The following is a 23,666-nucleotide window of genomic DNA, read 5'->3' as shown; positions in this document are numbered from 1 at the left end:
GAACGAACGACTCAGACTCGAAGACTCGGGAGGTGAACTAATCATTTCTCTTTTCGGTACAGGCTGCATAGCCTCTAGTCTATGGGGCTGTCACGGGATGAACGAATGACTCGAACCCCAACCCGAAGATTCGAGAGGTGAACTAATCATTTCTGTTTCCTGTAAAGAACCAATAGGATGTTGCGCATACGCAGTCAACACGAAATGAACGAACCCCTCGCTGAGACAACTCGATGTTCCAGAGTCATATTAAAGATTCGTTCAAATTGAACGACACATCACTATAAAATACAGACAAAGACAACAGTCAACCACTGACCTTGTGCCTTTTTAACAGCTATTTTTAGAGACACAAAGTACTGGAGAATTTTTGGGTGCTGCATAGATACTGTGTCCTTCACACTGGTTATTTGTCATAGCAGTCTCACAAGCTAATAAGAGCTCTTTTTTCTTACAATTAGATCTACAGTTATGCAGACATGACAGGCTACATAATGAATGACCGCTTCGATGAACGCCTAGCCTGGAACGGCAGTAAAAAAACTCGTGATGTGCAGGACGGCTCAATTTACATCCTTAACGTCACCTTCAACGACACCGGCACCTATCGATGTTTCTTCGACCGCACCCTTGTATTCTCCAATTACGAGTACCGCACCAATGCCACCAGGTTTATCTCCATCAACGTAGTAGGCAAAGGTATGTTCATTAAAACAGACAGTGGGAATAAGGAAATTTACATGAGAGGAACCAAATGCAAACAGACACAAATCAAAGTAAGGCGGTGACAACATCATTAGCCTGACAATATCCTTAATTCATCCTTGAAAGGAACTCAAGGGTGTGTCCATAAAGAAAGATGAGTCAACACTGAATAGAAATGCCTTTGAAATGTCATTGACACTGTCATTGCCTTTAACCGGCCCTGAAAGCAAAGTGTTGTCATAGCAGCAGCATCAAGGCGTTCATCATTGCTGTATTTGACTCACCAACGCTTATCTGTTTGAAAGCAGGGATCTTTAAAAATCTAATGTACATATTTTATTTGCCCAGAGTTATTTAGATGAAAAAAAGTTTACAATATTTCTATTGTGGATTGATGCAACATTATACTTTTTTTTGCCTGAGCTTTTTCTCAAGATAAAACATGATAAAAGAAGATAAAGCAAGATAAAACACGACAAAAGAAAAAAAAACTACCTATGCTCAGAAAAATAGGAAATGTGCAGGACAACAGAATAAATAAATAGTAAATTACAAATTATTAAAAAAAACTCATGTATAAAATCATGTCCCATTAGTCACGTAGTCAACAGTGTTGTTATTGTTAACTAAAACAAAAACTAAGTCTATTAAATATAATATTTGATAATTGAAATAAAGCTAAAATACAATCAAATATAATTATTAGCTTAAAAATTGAACTAAATTAGCCATGGCAACTAACTAATATAAAATGTTCTAAATAAAGTACTAAAACTACGAAAACTTAAATATTTCTGTCAATATGGGGTGCTGTGTGTACATTAATGAGGGAAAAAAATTAACTTAAATGATTTTAGCAAATGGCTGCAATATAACAAAGAGTGAAAAATTTAAGGGGGTCTGAATACTTTCCGTACCCACTGTATATATATATAAACTAATAGAAATTACAAAAACATATATACATATATGTAAGCTAATAGAAATTACAAACACATAAATTACTAAAAATGTAACTAAAATGAAAACAGAAAATGTAAATGTAATAGCTTAAATATAATAATTCAAAAACTCCCACTCTAATTAACAATTTTAGACAATTTTAGAGTTTGATAGCCAGTAATCACAAGGCAATTAATTTAGCAACATATCTAATTTTGTGTTTTATGGGGAAAAATCAAGAAGATGTAGAGTATTTTGGACAAACACTTTCCCCTTTTAATACAATGTAAAATAGACAAATTATCAAATTGTAATTTTTCAAAATCAGCTTCTTAGAAATCTGAAGGGCCACATGTCCAGTTTGATGATTCAGCTGAAAACATGTCTGTCCACTTGGACAAAGCCATCATGTCATGTATGCTGACGGTGATTATTCAGCTAGAAGTATCTTTAACTTCCAGTCAGGGGCTGAGTCGGGCCCACATCAGCACTGATGTCACTACTGAACATTATGAGATCTTACATAATACTGACAGTGCTGAAACCTGCACAAATACGTCTATCATTTTTGATCAAAATTAAAAGAGTAGTGAATCAAAAGTAATCAGATAAGGTGTTATTATATGAAAATGTGAAAGGTATAGAAAAGCCTAATATAGATTTCTGAACTGAACTGTAATTTTTTCTCACTCACCCCCAGCTACACGAGGCATAGCGTCCATCTTATCCGAGATCATGATGTACGTGTCCATTATCGGGCTGCAGTTGTGGCTGGTGGTGGAGATGGTCTACTGTTACAGGAAGATCGCAGCAGCTGGAGAGGAAGCTCTGAGAGAGAGAGAGTGAGTCACATGTCTTCACATTTCCATTTTCCTCAGACTTTCATTCTCTTTGCTCTTCCTTAATAACAAACACCTGTCTGCCTTATTAGGGACCTTTAGGGATGTCCTATTAAAACAGGAAATATGGACGAAACATATGAAGGGTGTATTTGTATACCACCCTAAACAGACAAGGAAGTCTGTAGAGTTTATATAGTAAAAGTTAATTTTGCTAACTTAGCAAATAGCTTATACACTCTTAAAAATAAAAGTTCTTTATTGGCATCAATGGTTCAATGAAGAACCTTTAACATCCATGGAACCTTCCCATTCCACAAAAGATTCTTCATAATGGAAAAATGCTCTTTAGATTTTTAAAATGTTCTTCACACCAAGAAACGTTTCTCTGAAAGGTTCTTTGGGGAACCAAAATTGGTGCTTCTGTGGCAATGCTGAGAAAACCATTGTTTTTAAAGGAAAAGTTCACCCAAAAATGAAAATTTACTGAAAATGTACTCACCCTCAGGCCATCCAGGATGTAGATGAGATGAGTTTCTTCATCGGAACAGATTTTGAGAAATTTAGCATTACATCACTTACTCACAAATGGATCCTCTGCAGTGAATGGGTGCCGTCAGAATGAGAGCACAAACAGCTGATAAAAACATCACAATAATCCACAAGACTCCAGTCCATTAATTAAAATCTTGTGAAGTGAAAAGCTGTCTCAGCTGTCTTCAAAGCTAATAAACATGCACTGAAAACCTTAAAACATCAATTTTATGGATAAAAAAAAAAAAATACATTTACATTTCCACCTCTAGTTTCACTGCTTTTCTTCCTTCAAAACTATATTTCCCTCAATCTTAAACAGATCTATAATTTTCTGCAAGCTGCTGTTCTCAAAACCTTTCAAGTTCTCGTTGCTGTCCTTTTCTTCATTACCTTTTCTGTCCCTTCTGCCTTTCTTTCCCTCCTTCCGTTCTCTTAGGGCGGAATATTTAGCTATAACCTCGGAGAACAAAGATAATTCTGCAGGTGTAGCGGTGGCAGAATAACACAGGTGGGTTAGTTAAATGTAACTATTATGGTCACATCTGGACTTTTCTGAATTACAAGTCAGTTTAACAATCTGCCTTTTGTTTCATTTCAGGTCCAAAAAAAGTCTCAAGCCAAAAGCTTGACGCTCTGTCCATCATGGCATCACCAATGGCCTCCTCGGTCACCCTCACCGGCTCTCTGTGAAACCGCAGGGTCGCTGTTTTGACCTTTGTGTACGACTGTGACAGAACCGCCATTCTAAACCATCAGGGAAACACACAGTCACACATTACATAAAAAGGAAATGTTTTGTTTTAAGGCTCTAGATGACAGATGACAACTTTGAGGTTAACGAATGAATGATGCATTCATTGATTCAAGCATGAATCTGTAACGCTGAACAGAACACTGAACTTGACTTCTACATACGTGTTTGAGCTTTTAACATCTCTTTGCTGTTTCCACATAATGAAAACTCAGCTTTACTTGGATAAAACGGTCACCACAGTATATCTACTGAGCCAGAGGACATCACAACATATTATATAATGTGTATAAAAATCACTAGTATATTTACTGAGTCAGAGAGAAAAAAAACATAAGAACTGTCAAATAGAATATGTGAAAACATATCTATTTATATCATTATTTAAAGATCAAAAATACATATCAATAAATAGAAAAATAATAAAATATAAACTTAGTTATAGCCTATATATATTAGGAGTGTAACGGTACACATATTTGTAGCGAAAATTCTTAAAATTGAGAGCTTCAAACTAACTCGTCTGTCAGATGTGCTGTTTAAGGCATTGAAGACCTGTTTACATCAGCATAACTTACATCTTAATCTGTAAATGTCAAACAGACAGCGTGACAGTGCAATAATTCTGACCAAAATATACATTTTGCTAAAATATGTTCCAAAAGAGGAAGCGCTTCAAATTTCTTCCCTTCTTTAGAACAAAACCATAAAGTGCATCACGATTTTTTTCCTAACAGAACTGTCTGGTTTGTTCAGTAAAGCACTGTTTATTAAAAAGAGCAGCGTTACGTTGAGTAAAATTGCTCATGACATCATGACTTCAAAACCGAAGTACTTGCCGAGCCTGATATTTATGTACCGTTACACATCTAATATATAGAGAAATCATAACATCTCATGTTTGGCAGCTGGGGACTGTGATTAGCCTTACATAGCGAATGCCAACAACTATTAAAGGGTTAGTTCACCCAAAAATGAAAATTAGGCCACAAATTACTCACCCTCAAGTCATCCTAGGTGTATATGACTTTCTTCTTTCAGACGACAGTCCTACACGGAAGCAGCTCCGGGTGGATGACGTATGAGGTCAGCTTTGCGCATGCGCCGCTCAGAAGTGATGCACGGCTGAGTGGCATTAAACAGCTTGAAACATCAAAGACAATTTTTTATATAACTCCGACTGGATTCGTCTGAAAGAAGAAAGTCATATACACCTAGGATGACTTGAGGGTGAGTAATTTGTGGGCTAATTTTCATTTTTGGGTGAACTAACCCTTTAACGCACATTTACAAGAAGAGCTTCCTGTCTGAAAACTGCACCTGCCTATGGTGCAGAATACGGCAAAAAACTCCAAAGAAGAAGAATAAGAAAATTGCACCTGTCACGTACAGGGGATTTGAACCAGAACAAACTCAACTAACCACTGGTAAGCTAACCATAACTTTTCTCACTGATATGTAATAGCTCACTCAAATTGTCACTGCATCTACAAAACATCATGACCAGCACCCACTATTTAGTCTTTACTGGCTTGGTATTAAATAGGAAAGATTTTTAGCATTATAAAGCACAAAATATCTGTTCTGGGAAAAAAAAAGCAGACATTGTGAGTAGCGTATAAAACTATTCAAATCATTCTCTTAAAAGAAATAATAGAGAAGCAAAAGAATGTCACATGTTAATATCACAGGCGTCAGAAAAGTGCATTGTTGTGTAAGATTCATAGCCGAATTCAGCAACCGAAACTAATGTGATAAATATATTATTAACAATGTGCCGTAGAGGATCATTTCTCATGTTTGCCTCACAGTTCCTCCCCTTTTCTTTTTGTCTTCGCTGACAAGATATTCAAGGGCTGCATGAAATCGATTGAGAATGACTTCAAGTTTCAAGTGTGCCTCCTGTAGGAACGATGTTTAAGCCTCTGGCTCTTCGTGCATGACGATTTCAAAAGAAAACGGAACTAGAAAGCAGGAATCAATTGTATTCATTCACAAGCTTCCAGTCTTTCCTCTCCCTCTTAGTAGCCAATTTCTGGTAGTGACTACAGAGGGCAGCACAACACTGCCAAAGTCTCACTGCCTTTATGCATGAATGAACATTCTTGAGACTTCCCAGCTCTGGTTTTCTTACTTTTTATATCTTTCATTCGGTGGGTGTTAAATTGGTAGATTTCTACTGCATGATTTTAAATACGCTTTTATGAATACCGTCATAAACACTGACACAGTTGTAACACCGGATCCATTTCATTCTCGTTAACTCCACAGCTGCTGTGATTACAACATTGATGGTATCGTACTAACACTTAGATGTCACAGAATATCATCACTGTCTGACAATGTCTGCACCTCTGAGGGAGTCTGTACAGTAACCTAACGGCCGCAACAATTCCATCATCAATTTCATGTTGAAGTGAAAATGTTGCTTGCCAAATAAAATTATGGACAAGATAGTATATAATAAAATACGTTTAAAAATACAGCTGATGTGTCTTCTGAAACCTTCCTCTCTTGACCTGCATGCATTGATTTTATCAAAAGATTAAGGGTCCATCATATAGGAAAATACAGCAAAAACAGTAAAACTGAAATACGGATACAATTTCAGGAAGATTTGTTATTAAAATCAATTTTAAAATGTCATTTCTTCCTCTGTTGGCAAAGCTGAATTTTCAGATTCATCACTCCAGTCTTCAGTGTCACATGATCCTTCAGTAATCATTCTAATATGCTGATTTGCTGCTCAAGAAACATCTCTTATTTTTCAATGTTATAAACAATTTTTTTGCTGCTTAACTTTTTTTGGGTGGAAATCATGATACACTACCATTCAAAAGTTTGGGGTGAGTAAAAAAAAAAAAAAAAGTATACTTTCATTTAGCAAGGACATTAAATTGGTCAAAGGTGACACTACAGTAGACAATTATAATTTCACTTTTTTTTTTAAAACACCGTTCATTGGACTTTATATTTAAAGAATCCCTTAAAAAAATTTGCAACATTAATAAGGATCACTAATGATAATTTAGCACCAATAACACGAGCAATGAGCATACAAAATCATAATCATACCAACTTTCCCACTGCTCAGAAAGTATTAACCTGTGAAAAAAGGAAATTATCCAATCAGTAATACACGCATAATATTAAATTTTTTTGGCATTTTTTATGAAACATTTGTGACTGTCACAAGTCGCCTTTACAATTGTGTCTATACAATACATCCCACCTTCGCTCTCTCCCTCCCTGACCCGAATAAATAGCACATGCTTTCATCACTTAGTAAGGGCTTTGCACAGCAGCGCCCGCAGACAGACAGACAGACTCCGATAATAACACACTCCGAGGAGGGAGAGTTCTCCGAGGCTGAAGGGCACGACAGAGTGAGGCCACAAATACAGGGACAGAAATGAAATGGCTTGACAGGGGACATCAGTAACAGACTGTCCAAATGAAACTGATGAAACAGGACAAAAAAAATATAAAAAATCCAACTCATAGCCTCTTGGTGAATCTCACAAAGAACATGCACATCATATTTCACATTAAAATCAATACTTTTTTTCTGCATTGTGACATTTTTTATTTCAATTCCCATTATTGAGGATAATAAAATAATATATTTTATTTATACCACTCGACAGTATTTGTTTTATGGTTTCTAAATTATGCTAATTTTAATGTAAAATAATAATGGTCTGCACAGGATGATTTTCATTATTACATCAGTGAAAATCATAGATAAAATTAATAAAAAATGAAAATTGTGAGGTGTGCTTAACTGCCATGAAATTGGCACAATGCAAAAAAAAATAAAAATAAAACAAATAAATAAAAATCTAATCTTTCTATTTTCTTTTGATTTTGAGGTGAAACACACAGACATGTTCTGTATGAGACTGGCCTACAGTGTTGAGTGAACTCACAATAGTCCTCCTGAGTTCTGGTTGGTCCCAAATGTCCAGTCTGAGGAACGACTGAAGTTCTTCGATCTGTGTACATGTTATAGCTAATATAAGCTATATAAGCTAACAGTAACCCTGAACAGTTCAAGTTTGATTCCAGTGAAACTCGACACCTCAACTACACAAAAGAGCTCATTTCACCCCTAAGTCATACATACACAGGAATTTAAAACAAAAATAATAACCAAAATATTAGGGAGAAAGAAGAAATGGTTAAAATTGTAACTATTGTAACCAACCATGTAAGTGTGTAAAAACAATCTTCACTCTGGAACTCTACCCTAAGTAACAGTTGCACATTTGACTTTTTTTTTGCATTCTTTCTTGTAGATTAACTTCTAATTGTCATTACAATTTTCCACATGATTATTGCTAAAATGGGAATTCATATTAATACCACTCGTTCCACCCATTTCCACATTGGTCCTTGTTTGAGCAGAAACACACAATGACGTTAGACTGTAATTCAAGTCTATTAAATAAATACTGTAATGGTCTGACACACTCTAAAGAAGTTTCAGTTTCAGCTCTGAAATCAGCAAAACAGTAACATAACACAAGAGAAAATTTACATTTCTCTTCCATGAAAACATTAAAATAACATTTGTGAAATGACCAGTTGAGAGGTTTCTCAGAAGCTGATTTCAGACACTTCCCTCTTTGAAATCTTTAACAGCTCTTTTTTGATGAAATTCAGTTTTCTAAAAGCTCACCTTCAGCTTTTTCAGACACGCAGTAGGACCAAACGGCTCAAGATGCAGCACAGCTGAAGTCACAGATGCTCCCGTTCATGTGTGTTATTGCTTCAGACCCAGAGTTCATGATATTCCGATTGATAAAAGAGTTGAATGTGTTATATACAGCTAGTATAAAGTCCTGTAGCTGCTGTTGGGACACTTGGGTAAGATAAAAGATACCCACATCAATCCCAATGTTAATGTCACTGAGTTGAGCACCATCTCCCGTCCATGATTTAGCCCCTCGTGGACGGCTATGTCACGGGGACCAGAGTCTGTAAACGGTAGGGTGAAGGGGTTACCTTACGCTCTCACTGATCCGTCAGAGTTCCTGGTTCTGATTCAGACTCATGCTTCACCTCTGGTGTGATCATTACTCTGTGGAGCTTCTCCAGAGACTGTTTCATCTACATGAAAGAGGAAATCAAAATAACCCTTTTTACTTTCATAAGAAATGTACCTTGTCTCATTTGCACACAGTTTATCATTGCTATAGATATTAAAAGCCAATATCCTAAGCCTAAGCTGGTTAGTCGCTCCAGCCTGTTCATACAGGTCTGTTTTTTAAGGGGTTTTTGACACTTTAGTGACACCACTGATCCAGCTATTAATTTACTGGGTAACAAGTATGAAACTTCAATGACTTTGTTGGACAGAAGAAATTTCTGTCAAAGAAGCCAGAACTGTTTTCATTCTGTCACTGAATTTATTATTCCAGAAACAAATGAATCCTTCTCTACCTCTGAGATGTCTTTTAGATATCATGACCAAAAATGACCAACATTATCCCTTAATAAATGCACCGCAAAATCAATTTTGTGTTGCCTTTAACTTCTAAAAAAGTACCCAATACTGAAAAACATTACAAAAGTGTTGATGTGCTGGTCATGTTATCTATTCTGGTCACGATTTCTAGTCATTTTTCTGAGTCATTACAGAATTATAGAACAAAATGTGCACTTCCAATCTCAAGAAAGAGTAATAAAAAGACTAAATATTCACAGACTGATTGACAGACAGATTGTTATTACTTCTAATTTGTTTTCAGCAAATGAAACGTTTCGACATCTTAAGTTCAGCTCAGGAACACACCTGATCCAGAAGTGTGACAGAAGACTGTAGGATCTGATGCCATTTGTTTATCTGGGCCTGGTGGAACTGCCTCTGGAGCTGGAGGATCTGCACCCACTCTCCTGCCGTCTGCGGAAGAGGACTGCGGAGAGAAAGAGTACCGAATCAGCATGCTGAAAAGCAGCGTGTGTGTACAGCTACTCAATTAGTTTTACCATACCTGTCCGTTAAAGAGTACGAGTGCCAGGTCTCCAGCGTGTGTGCGGCCCGCTCCAGCGCCCAGAGTTTGTAGAACAGCATCATGTTCAGAGCCACCAGAACCACCAGACTGAAGGAAGATGAGAGAAGAGATTTCAATATAGTCGTCTATGCTCAATGATGTAATAGCAATGGTAATCCGGTCATGAAAAAGTGTGTGTGCGTTTTTCTTGAAGTACAAAGACAGTCTCTACCTGACACAGATCCTATATGCAGGAGGAAGCGAGTAAAGCGAGATGAGAGAGAGAGAGAGGATCAGCAAGGAGACATATTAGGACGCGAAAGAAAGGAGGAACAGAAAAACACACTAACCAGAATGTGATATTACTATGCACGGAAAAGTGTTAAGTGTGTTTAAAGGGATAGTTCACTCGTATATCATATACTCATTTCTTCAGTGGAACCCAAAAGAAGATATTTTGTAGCATGTCTAGTCTGTTCTTTTTTTATACAATGAAAGTGGATGGGGACTGGAGATGCTATGCTCTAAAAAGTAGTCTATATGACTTGTATGCTTTATTCCAAGTTTTCTGAAGCTGTATGATAGCTTTCTAAAAATATACTGAATTTTACTGAAAAACCGTACAGTGAAAGCCCCAGTCCCCATCTGCTTTCATTGTACAGAAAAATGCAGCAGGAAAATTCTGCTAAACATGTCTTCTTGTGTTACACAGAAGATAAAAACCCATGCAGGCTTCAAATGACATGAGGACACGAGTAAAATATGACAGAATTTAATTTTTTTGTGATGAAATGATTTATAGGCTTCACGCTGATCTTAAAAATGAACATTATCAAAACGTGTCGTCCAATGAGGCAGTCATCATTACGGTTCTGCTCTTGAGAAATCAGAGCCGAGCTTAATGTGCAGAAAAAGAAGCCACTACTGTAGTGATGACAACCTGGCAGTCTCAATGAGCTCAGATTGAATTTTGTTCATCTGATGATACAGCGGTTTGTGTAAATGTTGAAATTACTAATGCATACAGAGTAATATTTACAGACTGCCAAAGGTGAAAACACTCACATGAAGCTCACGATGAGCAGGATGGTGGAGATGCTATTGTTGCTGTTGCCGGCTCCACGCCACCTTTCCCCTAATTGCACATACTGAGCACCTGGAGAACAGGAAAATGACTCATTAGCAGGCATGTGATCAGAAAAGGAAAAAGGAAGAGAAAGAAAACCTGAATTATATATTATATACAATTATTATATAATTATTGAACAATTCAAAGACTACTATTGCAATATTAGTAATTTACTAGGGCTGGGTATCGATTCAGATGTTCCAATTCGATTCGATTTCGATTTTCAAGCTCTCAATTCGATTCGATTTCGATTTTCGATTCGATTTCGATTCGATATTCGATTCGATTCTTGATTTCAATTCTCGATTCGATTTGACTATATGAATGAATATAGATTTAATACAAATCCTATATTTATAAAAAATGAACAGTGAACATAAGATTACAAATGGTTAATTAATAGGAAATTAAGAGCCACAAACCTGTATATTAAACACTTTTTATTTTAGGTACACTTGGGTACAATAAAACAAAACCCAACTATATTTCAAATGCATACAATGAATAGACAGAATTTTGATGCAAGATGAAAAACTGATGCTGAAAATTGGACAAGTCAGAACAGTCGCATGCCTTGATCAAACAGGATCAGGTTATTTTATGTTTAAGACAAAACAAACATAAAATCTCACAGCATTAGCTGTAACATGGAGGCTGCAAGCCTATGAACGGTGTAGGAAAACTAATACTGGCTTTTGGGTGATAGTTCAAAAAAAGTTACTTCTGAATTACGGGTGTTAATTCAACACCACTAATTGTACAGTGTAATTGCCATAATCATTATGACAGTCGTCTACACCATAATCATCATTACCAAAGTAAATAACTGTTTTATAGGCAGCCTCTAACATTTAAGTACACTTGAAAAGGAACGTAGATGAACTCCTTACATTTAAATGCAGCTGGTCCGTCCCGCAAGGCAAATAAGGGGGTGACATCTAGTGGATTAGACTAGTAATAAGATTAACATAAATCTTATGTTCAATGTTTGCGGAAATAAATATTGAAAAAAATCGATTCGTGGCCTTTGAGAATCGATATTGAATCGACCACATTTTAAAAAACGATATATCGAAAAATCTATTTTTTTGCCCAGCCCTATAATTTACTATACATTTTTTAATTTTATACAAATTAATTATTATTATTATTATTATCATTATTTATTTAACAGAACAACAGTAAAATTACAATAGTAATATTTATGGCTAAATAAATATAATTTAATATTTAAATATTAAATAGTAAAATTTAAATACATAATTTACAAAAGGAAAACCTAAAATATTATTATACAAAATATTAGTTTTACTTTATTAAATTACATGATTATTCATTATAAATCAATAAAGACATACTATTACTGTAATATTTTTTAAAGTATTTAACAATAATAATAATCATAATAATTTATTTTATAGAACAGTAGTAAAATTATGATACAACTATTTATGACATTAAAACTATAGAGCTGTTCTTTATATTACCAAGAATTTTTTTTTTTTAGTCAAATTTACACAAATCACGTTGGTCATACTTCTCAGGTCGAAAAATTCACACATCTTTTTATTCCAGTAAAAGCATAATGTTATTATTGTTATCATTATCATATATTAAAATATTTTTATAAAAAATATTAATTTTATAAAATGTTTAAATTATAAAAAAAAATGAAAGACATATTACTATTGCAATAATAGTATTGTACTGTAAAGTAAAATTTAGCATTTAATAAAAATAACAATATAATTTATTTTACAGAACAGCAGTAAAATTACAATGCTAAAATTGATGGTCTCAATTTCTGTCTTTTTTTCCCCTCAGATTTAATTTAATTTACGTGGTTCATACTTCTGAGGTCAGAAATTACGGAAATCTGTATAAATACGGAAAAATCACATCCCTGATTAGTCTAGTAAAAGCAATTCCACAATCCACCACTAGATGTCAACACATTCCACATGGTCGCGCAAATCAGAATTGACAAAAATCCTTTCTGGTGCTCCCTTGCGTGGACTGACTCACCAGCTTCTCTCCTTTCACGCTCAACTCCAATTCCTCGGTCGCCCCGTTCCCCGGCACCTCCTCCCGCTCTCTCTCTTTCTCTCTCCCGCTCTCCTGCTCGTCTGGGACAGTTGCGTTTGCGTCTGCGCAGGCCGGGTGGCGTCTTGGCAGAGTCCGCAGAAGGCACTTCCCCGGTGCTCACTACAGAAATCTCCGACTGTAACAGCGTCTCCAGCTTACACACCTCCATCTCTGACGAGGAACGCAGGGGGTGATTTTTAGTACCAATGTCACAACAAATATTCGCATTGAGATGAGAACCTATTTACCCATGTGTCTGTAATACTCCTCAATGCCGCTCCAAGTGTTCTTCTCTATGAGAGCTTTCACAAGACTCCACGGCTGCTTTCTGTAGCAGATATCAGACGAGACCCTGCAGACAAACACACAATGGGTCCCTCAGCAGTGTTTGCGTTTGAAGCATAACAATACGCACATAACAATGGTCAGGAAGTTCTACCTGAGGCGGCTCTTGTGCTTGTTGACAGAGGTGAGGCAGTATCTGTGTACAGTGTAGAAGTAGTCCTGGTAGGGGATGCCTGAGGTTATGACCTCCGAGTCCACCACGTAACACTCCCCCCGGGTGCTGCTCTTGTGGAGAGTCTGCACAACATGACAAAATACACAAAACCATCATTAAAGGAGTACTGGGTTCAGTACAAGCTTTGTTTAAAAATGCCTCAATCTGTAAAAACAAAAATCAAGGAAGTCTTGAGCATTTGTAAATATAAAAAAGCAGAAATATGTAGCTTGTATTTTTTTAAGCACTTTATGTTTATATGTGTTATTAGAGCTGTAAAGGTGGCTAAATTGTCATTTTAGAGGTGGAACTGCTGTTCTATATAAACCATGTAAATCTAACATTAACTAATTTCAACTAGGGCTGAATGATTAATCAAAATAAAAATGAAATCACAATATTACCAAATCACAAAGGCTGTGATTTAAAAAATGCCTCAATCTGTAAAAACAAAAATCAAGGAAGTCTTGAGCATTTGTAAATATAAAAAAGCAGAAATATGTAGCTTGTATTTTTTTAAGCACTTTATGTTTATATGTGTTATTAGAGCTGTAAAGGTGGCTAAATTGTCATTTTAGAGGTGGAACTGCTGTTCTATATAAACCATGTAAATCTAACATTAACTAATTTCAACTAGGGCTGAATGATTAATCAAAATAAAAATGAAATCACAATATTACCAAATCACAAAGGCTGTGATTTAATTAAAAAAAGAGATTATTTAAGGGCTCTCTGCTGTTTTTCACCATATTAAAAAACTTAGTGGTTTAATGTTTGAAAAAGAAGAAATTAAAGCAGCCGTTCTATAGTTATGTTGTTAAATAAAATAATTATGATTATTATTATATTATTTTTCTTAAATACTTTTTTTTATTTTAGTGAAATAGCTTTACAATAGTAATAATCCTTGTTTTTTTTAAATTTATCAATAATAATAACAATAATCATATTTTAGTCATATTGATATACAATAAATTTTTGGACAAACTGTGCAGCCCTACTAAAAAGAACAGAAAATCTGTAACTCTTAAAAAATGATTTAAAAAAAGGTATAAAAAATTATAAAAATTTAAAAGCATGACAACAGTAACATTTCTTATTTGTTTTATTAATTATTAATATTAACAATTATTATTTTATAGTCATATTGATATATATAATCAAAATTTTTCAGCAAATCAAATCAGAACTGCTCTACAAACAACCACAGCAAACCTGGAACTGTTTAAAAAATGCATTTTAAATCTCAATTGAAATTTTTATCATAATCACAAAAACAAAAAAGTGTTAAAATATCTTTCTTTCTGTTTTGCAAAAAGAAATGCATACAGGTTTGGAACAAAATGAGTAAATGATGACAAAACGTTCATTTTTTCGTGAACTTTCACTTTAATAAGAATGAAGGCAATCAAAGCAAAAGAGCTGCATGGACCCACCTGTGTGTCTACCACAGGAGCAGTTTTTGGGCCCAGCGGGTTGTTGATGGCGATGGTGTAACTCAGAACTCTACTGCTGTTCCCACTGCTGCTGTCCTGCTGCCACTCGTGCACAGAAAGATCTGAACCAATCACATGAAAGAGAGAGAGGCCAGAAAGAGGAAAAGAACAGTTATAGGACAGGGAAAAAGAAGGGTGGATGATTACAGTCAGAGCACTTCAAGCGGCACAGGGAAGGGGGCAATTATCCATGCAAACAACAAACAAAGCTCAGCACGTGAAAAAAAATACTTCTCACACTGTGCTATCCAGGCTACCATTCCTTGATCTACCATAAATAGTTTGACATCATTTACTGTACAAAGCAGATAAAGTTACCAAGAAAAAAAGAATGAGACTGGTACTTTATGCTATATAGAACACAGCGAAACCAAATAGTCAAGCTCTCATTATCCGCCCCAAAGGGCCCTATAGGACAAACAGCATGAAAAGAGCAAAGGGGAGGGGAGAAAGAGGACACATGGGATCTGAAATCTGTAGGAAAAAGCAGTAACAACACAGCAGAAACCAGCCATGCATAGAACAGCCAACAACACGGTCAATGATTAAATGCAAGCAGGAACTCCAGTCGACTAGGGGCAGTATTTAAATAAGTATGCTGAAGGGAAACAGAATGCAACAGTAGGAAAATGAAAAATGCAATGATGTAGAAGTAGCAAAATCAGCTACAAAATGGCAGTTTTAAATCTGAACTGACCAGTGAAGTGACGTTGTGAGAAGAGGTGCTGTATGAAGTGAATGTCTGAGAACAGAAGGTCGTGGAGCTTGTCCACGCTCATGCGAACAACTGTGTTGATATGCAGCCGGCCGCTGAGGTCCGCACAGAAGGACTCCACCTCACCTGTGGATATTAGATGTGTTAAAATGAACCAGTCTGACTCCTTATCAAGGACATAGCTATTTGACGCATATTTATCTACTCTATAGAGAGAGTGGTTTCAAATTTTTTCAATCTTTTGTTTTAATCTGAGAAATTAAGGTCACAGTTTGTTGTGAGAAACAAGGAGGATTTACAAGCACTCACTCTCTTCCTGAGTGTCAGAGGAATTGCTGGGGTCAGTTGGGAGCTCCTCATCATTGGTCATATCCAGTGAGGAGAGGTATCCCAGGCTGTGCGGGACAGTGGGAGGAGACTGAAGTGACTGATTGGCCGATTCTGACTGGCTGTCCCCGCCTTCCTCCAAGATCTATAAAAAGAATAAACACTCTCAAACCAGTGCTGTTATTGTTAAAACGTAATTCCATTGTAATGTTCTTTGAGTGTAACCACTCAGGTATTTCACAGTAGGTTGACGCTTACAGTTGAGGACGGGGCAGTTCCAGTGTTTGTGGTGGGGAGCAGTGAGTTCTGGGAGCTGGGTGGACTGGGCTCAGGTTCGATGCTGGTCCGAGTAGACGGCAACTCCACAGGCTGGCAGGAAGAGGAAGAGGAGGATGGAGGTGAAGATCCTGAAGCGCAGGGAAGAACTGAGGCAGATGAGGGTGGAGAGGAGTCCACCGGAGCTACCGGCACTGATCCCAGATCCAGCAGGTCAGTGACGGAGACCGGCTCCTCGCCTGGCCTACAGGACAGAAACAGACAGATGTAAGCGTCAGGGTTGTCATAGTCTAATGTACAGAACTCAGAACTCCCTGACCAAAGCAGCAAAAACACTGACATGTCAACAATGTTTACATTTCAACCATTCAGTATTTATCAACTTGGCAGCAATGACAGCAAATTATGCAGTAAGCAGAGAAACTTATATAAGCCTGAAGGTACAGAAGCAAAAACTGTACATTTAAAGCCAAGGATCAATGAGAGGGAGGAAAACTGTCATGCAAAACTAAAATGCTTTCCTACTGGTATTCTAAGTGGACTTTAGAGGGAAAAATTAAAATGAGAGCAATCTATATACTATGGCCTTTTTTTATTTTAAAAACTAAAATAAAATATAGATAGATACATGTACACATTCAGCTTTCATGACATTTGTTTTCCCTTGTGTTCTAAGATAAATTTAATAAAATAAAACGGAATAAATAAACACAGGTACACAGTGTCCTTTTGGTAAATTGAATTAAAAATAAAATTCTAGTAATGTACATAATATGGCCTTCTTGAACTAAATAAAATAAAATATAGATAGATGGGTAATAACATGGTACACTGTATATATGCCTTCTGTCTGTCCTTGTGTTCTAAGGTAAATTTAATAAACATAAATTTCATAAACAGATTCCTCTCAGTGTGGACTCACAGCAGGCCATTCATATGTTCAGCAGTAGGGGAGACATAGTCATCATCTTCACTAGTAAGCCCCAGCTCAGTGCCGTAACACTGGTGAACGATGTGCCATAGCTCTTTAGGAGACAGAGTCTGTGGAGGAGAAATATAATCTCAGCACTTCCAGTAGAAACCTCGGTGCAGGGCACTTCCAGGCTAAAAACTGCATCAACACAATTTCTGTGAGGCAGCAGAGGTGGTGACACAGCATTTAAAATTTTAAAGCACCATTTCATGATATAAATCAGTTTGTTAAAGCTATTAGCTACTAGCGTAATAAGGCCAAAAAAAAATAAAAAATCATGCATAAGGCAAAATTGGTTGAAATAGTACAATGTAAAAAAATATATATTTTAATTTTAAATGTAAAACATTGTAAAAATTCTACAGAAAAAAAAACTGTTAATTGGTTAACAGATCAAATGGTGAAAAACTAATAAATAACTGAAAAACTTATAAATATAGTTATTTAATATTATTAGAAAACCTATAAACAATTACGTAAAAACGTAAATATATATATATTTTTGTAAATAACAATGTTAAACTGTAAAATATGCAGGTTGCTTTGTAAAGATGTTTACATTTTTTGCTGTATTTTTAGAGAATTATTCTGGCAACCACAACGGCCAGTTTCTTTCTGTAAAAACGACAGGATTTTTTAAAAATTAGTTATATTCATTTTAATTGCAGATTGTATTTAGCTATTTTAATAATAATAAAGTATATTTATAATCAACATTCCCACTGACTCTGTTTGAAGTTTCAACTACAATGCGTTCTGGAATTAGCTTAAAAATGCTGCCTTGAAAGGCAACTTACTAGAGTTTGGAGTTTAGAGTTTTATCTAAAAATAATAACCTACTGTTGAATGATTTTAAGATAGTTTATTTTTTAACTAAAACTTAAACTACAAGAAAACATTCCAGACGTAGCAGTTGTTGAATGTTAGTTGCAACAATATAAGCTGCAGAACCTTTATTCAGTTATTCAGTTCTAACAGATCTGTATCTGTAGTCACCACCTGCATCTTGCCAGGTGCTAATTATAATGGACAATCGCCAAGCAATGTTGGTCACCTGCCAAATGAAATTGTCTACACACCGACAAATACACAGCACTGATTCTGACAGGAGACTTCAAATGGTTGTGTCTTTTATACAGATAAAATGTGCACTGTCTGTCACTAGTGCAATTCTCACCTTATCCATCAGTGCATTCTGCCATAGTCTGAAGATCATCATGTAGCTGCGATCCCTTGCCCCAAATGATGTGAAGAAGTGCTGACGAATGCAAGATCGGATTTTAATCAAGGCAGAACATTTATTGTCTTAGGAGGTTCAAAATGCAGCTAACAAAAGAAATCCATTAATGGTAATTTTAGCATGCATATCCAATGTCTGCAGCGCGGTACCTTCTCATGTTCAGTGCTTATCTGGATGGCGTTAGGGATGAGCTTGGCCGTCTTCTCCTTGGTCAGACTGGTCACATCTTTCAGCAGTATGGTTATCTGGTGATATTTACAGAGAGAACGAATATAAAGGATTTATAAATGATGTCTACCTCAGCTAATGGATCAGACTAAAGGTTGCACAAATATGCTAATTAATATCTATGAACTACCATGTGAATGTTTTGGGTAAGTAAGAAATTAATACTTTTATTCAGCAATGGACAGTAAAATCATTCATGTTGTAAAAGATTTTCATGTTACAAAAGAAAAATGTGCTGTTCTTTTGAACTTTCTAAATCAAAGAATCCTGAAAAAAAAAAAACACAAAATATTAAGCAACACAATTGTTTTCAACATTGAGAAGCAAAATGTTTCAACATGTCAAATCAGCATATTAGAATGATTTCTTGAGTAATGGCTGCTAAAAATTCAGCTTTGCAATCACAGGAATAAATTACATTTTAAAATATGTTAAAGAAGAAAACAGTTATTTTAAACTAATAATATTTAAAAAAAAACTAATATATAAAGTTTTACTAATTGCATATAGGATGTTAAGTTTGACTTAATTTGATGTTAAACAACAAATATTGTTTTGATTCAAACAAATGCACACATTTTTTGTTGCACTTCATCTGACTGACATGACATTTACCAGCTACTAGATTATGCAAATTATTGTTGATTATTTTCAATATTGATCATTATCAATTAGTTGTTACAGCAAAAGTCAATGTTTTCAGTAAAGTGAGGGTTACCGTAGTCTCCCATCGGAAGATATTACTATAGAAGCAGAGCCAGTTCTCAGACAGGTAGAGACGGCCCTGGAGTAGAATGTCCCTCTGCAGTGCACATGAGTAGTCTAGATAGAAAACAACATAAAATGAACACAACCAGAGGCCATGTGATCATCACACTGTGCTGTGCTTAAAATAATATCACTCATTACGTTCCTTGGCTTTACTCATGAAGTAGTGACACTCACCCACTATGAGACGCTCTGTATCAGGCAGCTTTTTAAAGAGTTTACGGAAGTCTTCATTCCTCTGTTTGTACGTAGGGCTCAGAACCTATATATCAGACAGAGATATGAGCGGAGGAAACCAGCACGGTCAGCTAAAGCAAAAACACAGAGGCGTGAACTTGCCAAGACCCCAGGATACTTACATTATACCAGCTCTGCATTTTCTGAAACAAAGAGGAAAAGATGAATAAGGGTCTTGATTTCCATTTTTATTTTTTAAAGATTACATTAATTGCATGAACATGTACAAGCTCAGTTTAAAGTGAACAATCAAAATGGACCCTACCCTATTTTCTTTTTTAATGATTGTTATCTGTCTTACTGTGCACAATTCATAAGTGCGTATTATTCCAAAAAAAAAAAAAAGATATAAAAAAATTAAAATTCACATATGTTTCAACCAGTGCACGCTGTCTGTGTTTCAGGATACTGACTGCAAACCTGAATATCCAATGCAGATTCTTCATGCCTAATCAATCCGTGATGTACACTACTGGTCAAAAGAAAATTAAAACTTATTTGTGATTTCTGAAGGGTGATGTGACACTGAAGACTGGAGTAACGGCTGCTGAAAATTTAACTTTGCCATCATAGGAATAAATTACAATTTAAAATGAATTCAAATAGAAAGTTTCTAAATTGCAATAATATGTCACCATTTTACTGTTTTCACTGCATTTTTAGCCAAATAAACGCAGCCTCGGTGAGCATAACAGACTTCTTTCAAAAATCTTAGTGAAGCGTTGGATGGGACTTGATATTATAACCTTATTTATAAATATTATAAAGAAATATGTCACATTACAGAAGTAAAATGCTTGTGTTAACTAGGACCTGTTTAAAATTTTTTTTATCTTTCAGAACAATTTCTAAATAAATGTTTGCAACACTTGCATTCTTCCTGCCTTATTCATTCAGAACAGAACAGCAATACAGCGCTCAGTATGTGGGTGGAAGAGCAGGCACCCATCATATCAGACATTCAGATGATACTCAGACATTTAGAGTGAGGACCATTAACTAATCTCACCAGGCGAGAACGTGGCTTACCTTGGCATTGCGGGTGAAGTGTCGGGCCGCGAGCGGGTAGGAGGAGGTGGATGAGGAGGGAGTAGGAGGCATCATTCAGAACAGAACAGCAATACAGCGCTCAGTATGTGGGTGGAAGAGCAGGCACCCATCATATCAGACATTCAGATGATACTCAGACATTTAGAGTGAGGACCATTAACTAATCTCACCAGGCGAGAACGTGGCTTACCTTGGCATTGCGGGTGAAGTGTCGGGCTGCGAGCGGGTAGGAGGAGGTGGATGAGGAGGGAGTGGGAGGCAGGGGGCTCTCTGAACCCCCTCCGCTTCTGCCCCCGCCAGTCTCCCCTTCACTGGCTCTTCCTCCCAGCACACGGCGGCGCAGGGAGGGCGAGCTGCCAGGAGTACTGCGTGGAGAGTTACTGGCGGTACTGCAGGAGGAGGAGAAGTAAGGTCAGAAAGGAGACACAGACAGTCATCTGGCATTCCAGCACTGCTCTTCAACATCCCTTAAAGGGCAACTGGGTCATGTACAAGGAAACGACAGAAAGGACAAGGTTTATCCACTATTTACCAAACAGCATGTATTGATTACAACTAACTGATTCTGGTTTACAACATACAGTATGTAAGTTAAGGAGGGACTCTAGCCTCTAAGATGTTTCAAAACGCAATCAATCTGATATTATGAAGAATTTTAGCGAGCACACTTATGAACAAACTGAAAGAATGTGCAGTATGGGTCCTATATTATGATTTCAGGTCGAAGCCCAAGAATAAAGAGCATATTTATATGAATAACAATCGTTTCCATAGTAGCATTCGATTCCTGTTCCAGTAAAATAAAGGTGACAACACAGATAGGGGCTTCTGTACACAAACACAAAGCCTTATCTGTTCACTAACATTTGATCAGTCTGATGAGACATTTAAATGCCAGACATATGAGACCGGTTTAGTCAAAGGAGTGCTGGTAGTGGCTTTAAGGCATGTGAAATCAATCCTTAATACCAGATGTTCTTACTATGGTTGGGTGATACAGCAAAAACAAATACATGTATACATTATATATATATATATATATATATATATACGATGTCCCCATGATTTATAACGTTAAGATATAAAAACAAAAACAGTAAAAGTGTATTTAATGTTTTGCACTAATATACTATAAAATCCCAGGAAGAATCATAATTAATCGATCATTTCCATTTATATGCCTCAATATAACAATACTTATTTAAAAAATAGCAATATTTACCTACAGATATTTTACTAAAATATATGAAAATTGGCTTCCGTGCAAATACTGCTGTCTTAAAAAGAGAGCCTCAAGGCAAGAATGGATCACAAACCAATTATGTGAATTTTAGGAAATGTGATGGTCAAATAACAAGCGAAAAACTGTTAAGAATATATTGTGTATATTTAATAAATCACCCAGTACTACTTGCTACTACATAACAGAGAATGCAAACCATTAAAGACTACAACATTAATGGAAATCAACTAATGCCAGGACTGCATTTGAAATATCTAATAAATATTCTGCCTTGACCAACTTTGACCACAAGTTTTTCTGTATGTAATGCATTTGAGTGGATGAGTTCACTCAGTTCGAACTAAATGTTCAGTGCAAGAAAGGGTTTTGAAACTATCTTGCAAAACACCATACAAATACATAACAGACAGTCACACTTCAGGACATCAATTACACATGTCTGCTTCAAGATGAGAGAGTCACAGAAGACAATGGCGTCACTAACAACAGTCAGACCCTTACTAAAAAAAGCACTGTGGCAGTTTGCAAGGTAACCAAATTTCCAAATATGGGAGGGACCAAATGCAAAATTTAGAAATCACAAATTGAAAAACCCATATTGATCAAGCACTTATCTAAATATCATGTCACAGAAAAGTATAACAAAAGATATCTCTTGATAGATAATCACAGTTTAATTCAACTTCTCTTCCACTACTCTTTATCAAATCATCTATAAGGTCTTATTGATTACTGAGTCTCCAAGGTAACCTGGCAGGATCAGGAGAACACACTTCTCACTTAACTTGTTGGTCTAGTGGTTTCAAAAGTGAAATGTATGCAAGCACACAGCAAACCAAAAGGTATGAGCTGGTATAGTCACTTTTATTTGTCAGCAAAACCAGAGTCACACAGATCCTACCAAAAGTGAAAGAGCAGTAAAACAGCATGCAATCTCAATAAGATCCAACAATAGTCAGAACAAATGTCCAAATATAAAACCATTTTTTGGCATTCGAAACTAAAGAGTAACAGCTTTTTAACAGTAAGACTCATTTCAAAGCAAATTACTGATGGAAACCCCAATTTCAGTGAACTGGTTCTTTTGTTTTGATCAAAAAATCATTCAGTGATTCTATTGCGTCATGACTGCCCGTGTGACATCATTTCTGCCCGTGTGACTAAATTTTGTGTGCGGTCGCACTGGCGCTACCACCGCATTGTTCAACTCATAAGCTCTGCCATTTCTGCTGCATATGAGAAACATCAAACGGCAAACGAAACTGAAAGCATAACGAAACCGCGTGACTCGTTTGAACTGCGCAGCACTTATAGTGTGTAGAGCCTGGTTTATACTCGCCGCGTCAGCACGAGCGCGAAGCTGTGTGCAGCAAAAATGACGTGAATATTGAGGAAACGATGGATGGGTTTCATGTTAAAGTAAAGTAAAGGACCGCTTCTTGAACCAGAGGTGAACATGTTGGTATTCTTGTGGGGGGAAAAAACATGCAAGCACCATCACCGACAGCAAGTTTAGTTTTACTTTTCTTTTTGTTTTCATTTTGAAAAGCTAGTTATCTTTGCTGTTTACCTCACATTTTGCTATGGAGGCTCTCTTTTTTATTTATTTGATTCCTCAGTGTTTGCTAAA

The 23,666-nt window shown here is 36.2% G+C and overlaps 2 protein-coding genes across 10 annotated transcripts in view; one reads left to right on the top strand and one right to left on the bottom strand.

Annotated features, from left to right (window-relative positions):
• The window catches only part of scn1ba (sodium channel, voltage-gated, type I, beta a), a 19,568-nt gene extending 15,417 nt beyond the window's left edge, over positions 1-4,151 (top strand). For 3 of the 5 annotated variants that reach the window (XM_016549454.1, XM_016549458.1, XM_016549457.1), the window contains 3 exons: positions 2,348-2,489; positions 3,460-3,531; positions 3,622-4,151. In XM_016549454.1, coding sequence (XP_016404940.1) covers positions 2,348-2,489; positions 3,460-3,526 — 209 coding nt within the window. In that variant the 3' untranslated portion in view covers positions 3,527-3,531; positions 3,622-4,151. Of the gene's footprint in view, positions 1-2,347; positions 2,490-3,459; positions 3,536-3,621 lie in introns of all 5 variants that reach the window. The other 2 variants (XM_016549455.1, XM_016549456.1) reach the window with 2 other exon arrangements.
• Positions 4,152-7,374: 3,223 nt separating this feature from the next.
• Positions 7,375-23,666, bottom strand: part of LOC107737824 (GRAM domain-containing protein 1A-like) — a 40,304-nt gene continuing 24,012 nt past the window's right edge. For 3 of the 5 annotated variants that reach the window (XM_016549451.1, XM_016549448.1, XM_016549452.1), the window contains exons 2-20: positions 20,984-21,182; positions 19,866-19,886; positions 19,684-19,768; positions 19,457-19,560; positions 18,660-18,755; positions 18,448-18,528; positions 17,220-17,338; positions 16,280-16,541; positions 16,004-16,166; positions 15,677-15,820; positions 14,920-15,041; positions 13,424-13,566; positions 13,233-13,336; positions 12,925-13,155; positions 10,836-10,926; positions 10,003-10,014; positions 9,771-9,878; positions 9,572-9,692; positions 7,375-8,886 (exon numbers count right to left, since the gene is read on the bottom strand). In XM_016549451.1, the coding sequence (XP_016404937.1) occupies positions 8,791-8,886; positions 9,572-9,692; positions 9,771-9,878; positions 10,003-10,014; positions 10,836-10,926; positions 12,925-13,155; positions 13,233-13,336; positions 13,424-13,566; positions 14,920-15,041; positions 15,677-15,820; positions 16,004-16,166; positions 16,280-16,541; positions 17,220-17,338; positions 18,448-18,528; positions 18,660-18,755; positions 19,457-19,560; positions 19,684-19,768; positions 19,866-19,886; positions 20,984-21,182 (2,302 nt within the window). In that variant the 3' untranslated portion in view covers positions 7,375-8,790. Of the gene's footprint in view, positions 8,887-9,571; positions 9,693-9,770; positions 9,879-10,002; positions 10,015-10,835; positions 10,927-12,924; positions 13,156-13,232; positions 13,337-13,423; positions 13,567-14,919; positions 15,042-15,676; positions 15,821-16,003; positions 16,167-16,279; positions 16,542-17,219; positions 17,339-18,447; positions 18,529-18,659; positions 18,756-19,456; positions 19,561-19,683; positions 19,769-19,865; positions 19,887-20,772; positions 20,847-20,983; positions 21,183-23,666 lie in introns of those variants that run through there. The other 2 variants (XM_016549453.1, XM_016549450.1) reach the window with 2 other exon arrangements.

The sequence above is a fragment of the Sinocyclocheilus rhinocerous genome, unplaced genomic scaffold (genome assembly GCF_001515625.1).
Source record: "Sinocyclocheilus rhinocerous isolate Xijiao unplaced genomic scaffold, SAMN03320098_v1.1 scaffold1876, whole genome shotgun sequence".
Lineage (NCBI taxonomy): Eukaryota > Metazoa > Chordata > Actinopteri > Cypriniformes > Cyprinidae > Sinocyclocheilus > Sinocyclocheilus rhinocerous.
The sequence above is the reverse complement of the archived record's forward strand: the minus strand, read 5'-3'. Positions and strand labels throughout refer to the sequence as shown.